Raw genomic sequence first — 6,665 nt, forward strand, 5'->3', positions numbered from 1 at the left:
GGGAATTAGTAAGAACGTCACCAGACCTGCAATCCTACACGGCATGATTTAAGACAAAATACTGTGTATTTAAGACTCAAAGAGAATTTTTAAAACTCCAAGCATGTCTGGTAAACTTTTATGCTAGTAGCATGATGAGAATGGAAGCATAGAAGGGAATTTTTTAATACAGAGCAATTGCTTGAGTTATATTCTACAGCTACATCTTGTTTTCCATTAGTTAAATTTGCATTTTTCCTCTCTTGAATATATTTACTGGAATACTTTCTTGCCTCTGAAAACTTCTACCATAGTACATGTGTTAGTCTTTCTTTTCTTTTTTTGGCAAGCAGATTTTTTTCTGAGCATTAAATGTTCTGATTATATAAAATAGGTTATTTTTATGCTGTTTAAAGCAAAAGGAGAGACTTTTTCAAACTTCACTTGCTATTAAAATTATAACATTTTGTTATAATTATGTTATATAATTAAAATTATAACATTTTGTTATGATTTGGTTTGCAAAAGTACTTTTCTCTATGTTGCTTGTAAAAGTCTTTTAAAAGTACAAGTGCCTTCACAAATACTGGCCATGTGACATAATCATTGGTAATAATCATTATTAATACAGATTTATATTAATAGATTTGTATTAATAACCGGGAGAGCCAGTTTGGTGTAGTGGTTAAGGCACTGGGCTAGAGACCAGGAAACTCTGATTTCTAGTCCCACCTTTGGCACAAGCCAGCTGGGTGACCCTGGGCCAGTCACTCTCTCTCTGCCCTAGGAAGCAGGCAATGACAAACCACTTCCAAAAAATCTTGCCAAGAAAACTGCAGGGACTTGTCCAAGCAGTTCCCAGCAGTCAACACTGACTCGAAGGAGAAGCAACAAATAAATAACTGGCCGTAAGAAATTCAGGTGACTTATGTAGTTTCTTCTTTCTCTTTACTCAATATGTTAAGAACTGGAAAAACTTGAAAAGACTTCTGAAATTCTTTAGAACAATTGGAAAGTTGAATGATACTAATAAGATCAGAATTGTTCCTTTATTTTTAGGTTGTCCTCAAAGTCAAAGTCTGTAGATAAACCAAGTGAAGAAGCACTCTTTCCAAAAGAACTCATGGAGGACTGGAGCACCATGGAGGTGTGTGTGGACTGCAAGAAATTCATTTCGGAAATCATTAATTCAAGCCGCCGTAGCCTCTCTCTGGCTAACAAACGAGCCAGACTAAAAAGGAAAACACAGTCATTCTACATGTCATCTCTGGGCACTTCAGAATACTGTCCTTCTGAGAGGACTATCAATGAAATCTGAGTCTTGTGCCTTTCTTTTGCTTGGTCTTCATGAGATCCTGAGAAAACTCATTAAAACCAGAATGTCTTTCTTTCTTTTGTCCTACTTGACCGTTTACATTTGCATTAGCTTACTGGTTTCACTGCTCTTTATAATTTACAAAAAGAATCAGAAATTGGTCTACACAGCAGGCCAGCTAATAAACTTGTTTTACTGGAGGAAAGCAACTATACTAGATTGTTGTCTATTTGTATATGTACAGTACAATGTACAAAGAAAGTCTTTACTTGTATTTTTCCCCATTTTCCCTTAATCGTTTTTAAGATGAGTGATAATATAGATAGATAGATAGATCTAAAGAAAAACTAGGTGATGGTGTTAGTAGTACATTTGTAAGCATTAAACCATATTGGCATTTACTACCAATTAAATATTATTCATATTTTGGTATCCGAGGTACCTAGTCCCATATTGTACAGAACTTAATGTCTTATAGCACAAGATTAAGAAGGATTTGCTAATGTGCTTGAAATGGTTGATCAACCCATACTGTCTCAGACCTAGTATAAAATATTGAATAAGCTGGAAGCCTGAATGGGTAATTTTTTTCCTGCAGCTTCTACTATACTATAATAAAATTAGTGTGTTCAAAGTAATAATATTTTTTTCCTATCTGGAATGTAGTCTGAATATTAGTGGTAGTGTTACCCATAGCTTTTATAAATAAAACAAAACCCTGTATAGAGAGAGAATGCAATATAAGTCCAGTTTTTAATATTAATGAACTTTTGTAAACTAAATGTTCTCTGGGCAATAATCCTGAGAAAGTAAGATAAATATGTATATTTGTTTTATAGAGCAATACATAAGTACTGCTGTAACTAAGAATATGGGAGCATGTCCATTATTAACCCCATTTCTACAGGGGTATGTATCTTGGCTGTAAAGATTTTTTTTCCTGGAAAAATTTGGGACAATGGTGTCTCAGATTAACAAGTGTTTTTGTTTCCTTTTTTTTCAAAAGGTTGGAGAAACACTATTTGAATGTTTTCAAGTTAAAATATTACTGAACATCACATTTTTGCACTCTTTTGTAGTCAGATTTTTTAAACAAAACTGGCGCTTAGTATGGAATTGGATTATTTTTATATTTATAGCGGCCCAGTTAAACTGTTTGCAGATCATCTGTGGATAGGAACAATAACTCTTCTATGTTTTAATGCCCTAGCCTATGTTTAGAATCAAAGTAAGATATGGAGAAAAGGTGTTTGCATTTTCATTTTTGTATTGTAAAGGGAATGAGTGACACCTCAGTTCACTTCCAAAATAGGCAGAATTTCCTTATACGCAATTACTAACCAGACATTTATTTATTAAATATATTATCAAAATATTATTCTGTCACCTTAACCCTTGACCCTTAATATTTTGATATTCCTTGAATACCAAAACCCAGATCCTATACTGACTGTTCTACTACCTAACTGAAATTATGATTGTTAAATTAAAGATCTAAGGATCACAACTTAAATTAGTCAGTTTTTATAATGAGTATTTGGCTCCCATAAAGGCTATCACAACAAATTCTAGATGGCAAACATCTTGTGATGAACTAACTATATAAAAAAGTAACATTAGAAATAAGAGTCAGCAATCTTTTCAGGTAAGAGGCCTGTTTATGTAATATCCCAAACACCCAAATATTAAATACATTAAGAATAATTTTAGAAAATTAAATAGCTAAAATCTCATGCTTAACACAAGAAATCTTGAAAAATCTGATGATCTTACAAGATCATAGACATTTGAAATTTATTGAAAACTATGTTTTGGAGGTCAGTGACAACATGGGTGATGACCAACAGTCTCCCAGGTAATTAGTAATCATTTCCATTAATCAGGAAATTATCTGTCTTAGGTTGTTTGCTCTCTTTAACTTATAAAATCCACACATTTTTTCATATAACATGAAAGCAAAGTATCATTATATCATCAAATTGGTGGTCCTATTACCCTGTATTACCCAGAATCTTTTCATGTTGTACACTCTCCTTCAGTGCAGCTGGTCTGCTAGTCTCCTGTCTCACTTAGTTCTCATTCCAAAATAAAATAGTTTTTTTTTTTCTACAGAAATAGTCAACCATCTTTTCAAATCTAGGCTAGAATATTCTGTCACTACTTTTTATTAAATCATCATGAAAAACATTTTCCATGGTTTTCACATTTTTTTGTGTGTTTCTGCGGAGCCAAGGGAAACACAAAGAATTGAGTATCATATAAATTTATAAATTTATTTCCTGACAAAGTATTTATCAATTCTGGTATGTAAGATTACCTGAGGTTGTTAGGACTACAGATAGTTGTCTCCATACATTTGATGTACTAATGAAATGAATGAATTAAAGATTTTGTATTGGGCTCCACAAAAGGAACAAATCACATCAACAGAGAATAGCAATGTATAAAATTGCAATAAAACAGCTTGCTTTGGTCCACTGAAACAATCATTGATTGAATAGTCAATACAGTCAGTATATAGACAAGGATTACCAATTTGTATTGAAAAATGATTTACCCTAAAATTCCATACCTCAAGCTGAAAAGTCAGTAGGTAGTTTTAATATTTTCTCTTGTTCTGAACCTTTACCATCTCTGTCATAATTACTTTATGCTTGCATTCACAATATAAATGTCAGAATTAATTGATTTAAATAGCTTATTTCTGTGACTGCAAAGCCTACTGAAGAAGAAACATTATAAATTAAAACCTATTATTTCCTTTCCCCATTTTTCTTTATCTATCTGCTTATACCCATTTGTAAGTTATCCCTCAGGGACTGCTTATCAGTATATGGTGTGTAATTCAAAACCAGGTCCAGTGTAAGGTCTCATAAATTAAGAACCAAACCCATTCTTAGGAACATTGACTGGAATTTTATTAAACTGAGACTCTCTTCTTTACCTCAATAATTTGTAATTGAAACCCAAGTTTCTTTGTTCTTTATGAATCTGAACATTGTTAGGACCGCAGATAGTTGTCTACGTACGTTTGATGTACTAATGAAATGAGTGAATTAAAGATTTTTTTTTAGAAAACTAGATTACAAATTCCAGTGTTCACTGTGACCACTGCAGACTAACTTACAAATTGGTATAAGCAAAAAAGATAAAGAAAAAATGGAAAGGGAAAGCAGTAGTTGCTACAGTGGCAGTCATAACTGAAGATTAAAAATGCAAAATAAAATGCAGAGTTCTGTGAATGTTTGCTCATTACTAAATGTATTTAGGCCTGCAAACGTTATGACTACTTTGAGGGTGGCTCAAGAATATTGTTGCATGTAACTTATATATTTATTTGGAACAATATCATGTTTTCTCTGGCTCACTTTCTTTCCATAATATTATAGTTAGTTCAACTATAAACTAAAGCTGATCATATACTATGTATCTGGCAGAGAATCTGCAGAACTTTGTATGTTTGCATTGTGTAGATTTTCTTAAGAACCCTTTCTTAATTTTTTTTATATTCCAAGGTGTCACAAATGCAAATTATGTAGTACTGCCTGTGATATATGACTGGTGAAGAACTCGGGTTACGTTAGTATTCTCCTGTACGTTTTTATGCTTTTTCAGGATCATGGGCACAATCTGCTGAAATATGTAAGTAATTCTTGGGCACAAGCAAAACCCTTTGTAGTCAGCCAAACCACCTGACTCTTCCAGCCGCTTGGCTGCTCTGAAGGCTTTCGCTGTTGGTCTCTGCGTTAGAAAAAGTTTTCAGAATAGCTATCCTGAGCCTTACAGAGAACATGGCTGCTTCAGTGTAGAAGGGTATTTAGCTTGCACCTGTCCACTTTGTGAAGTCAATTGTTCTTTTAATGCTTTGCACAAATGTTGTGTGCCTAATTGGTTTGAGAATACAACAAAGCTGCTCCACAAGCCAAGTTGTCCATTATTGCATGCTTTCAAAAGAAAACTACACTGCGGGAGGGAAAAATGAAATAAAAGACCTAGATACTGTACTGATTCTTAAAGCACATCCTATCATCGCATGGTATGCGTAAAAGTTAAATGAACTTGCTAAAAAATTATTTGCAAGTTACATATTTTGTTTGCAATCCTATGGCTCCATAGAATTAGTCAGCTTTCCCCTTTCCTGTTTCCAATTATAGCTCTTGAGAGCACAAAATGAGATCATCACTAAACTTATATCTAGCAGCCACCACACCTACAAACCAAGTAAGAGGGTTAGATCAACTCTGGGGTGGGTCTGAATCCCATCCTACCACTCACTAGGAAGAAATGGACAAGCAAATGGCTTTTTGCTGTTCCATGCTGTCTGCCACCAGCGAAATGTAGGAAACCTTGTACCACAATGCTTTGATCTGCACTGCTAAGCTTCAAAACCTATTGCCATGTATAGAACTGTACACTTTTTAAAAATGCATGAACATTATGAGAAATAATTAAAATACAGGCTTGTTTTGACTATGGATTCAGAACTCCTTGATTTGGATGAATCCATAGGGAAAAGCCACATATACACAGTACAATTCTTTTTGTCAATGTGTGTTTCTCAAAATCTGCTCTGGAGAACTGGGGATATCCTGAACATTTAATGAAATGGTACTGAAAGCTCCTGGAGAAATTGGCTAGTCAGCTTTCCACCAGCAAGAGCCCTGTGCTGGAATCTGCTGCTTTCCGTCGAGGAAAATAATTCTTTCTTTGTATAGAGAGGACTCACATTTTAGATTTTGTAGAGAGATGATTCACATTTTAGACTTTGCTGTCCAACAGTTCCTAACTGAAGACTTATTTTTCTGCACTCCATACCTGAAGATGTTGCAGAAAAGCTTTGTAGTCGTGTATTTGTAGGAAAAATATTGTATGTTTTTTTCTTCAAATGACTTTTTCGGTTTTAAATCTTGCTTTCTGAAAGGGCTGTGCTCACCTGAAAACCCATCTAGGTCAAAGATAGAAGATAAATCATAATACAGTAAAATTAAAAAGAGTAACAAATGAAAATCAAAGTCATGAAGGATTATTGGAGAAAGCTGAGCTTACTGGAGCTGGATTTAAGACACAGAGTAAAGCCACTGTCTGCTAAAGTAATGTTTTAGAAATGATAAGGCTTCATCCCATACCCAGAAAGTAACTGTTGCTTCAGTGATGACTTACACAGCCGTTATCTTTCACTATAAATGGGGAAACAGTGGTAATGAAAGAAGTTTATCTAGATTTGCTCTCGGCAACTGGACAATATATTTGGGGAAGCATGCCGATAACTCTTTTCTTCTTGGCTTTTTCCCACTGCTATCTTTTAATAGTTGGTTTTAAAAAAGAAACGCAGATCACCAAAAGTCTGGATGCTTACAAGGAAAAAAAATGC

The 6,665-nt window shown here is 34.1% G+C and overlaps 1 protein-coding gene across 2 annotated transcripts in view; it reads left to right on the top strand.

The window, feature by feature from the left end:
* Positions 1–6,646, top strand: part of SPIRE1 (spire type actin nucleation factor 1) — a 79,348-nt gene extending 72,702 nt beyond the window's left edge. For both annotated transcript variants that reach the window (XM_088131050.1, XM_088131051.1), the window contains one exon: positions 1,039–6,646. In XM_088131050.1, coding sequence (XP_087987176.1) covers positions 1,039–1,297 — 259 coding nt within the window. In that variant the 3' untranslated portion in view covers positions 1,298–6,646. The remainder of the gene's footprint in view (positions 1–1,038) is intronic.
* Positions 6,647–6,665: the final 19 nt, after the last annotated feature.

Source organism: Python bivittatus, unplaced genomic scaffold, assembly GCF_059951505.1.
Source record: "Python bivittatus isolate LINGU-HERP-01145 unplaced genomic scaffold, Pbiv_v1 ctg000840_np1212, whole genome shotgun sequence".
Lineage (NCBI taxonomy): Eukaryota > Metazoa > Chordata > Lepidosauria > Squamata > Pythonidae > Python > Python bivittatus.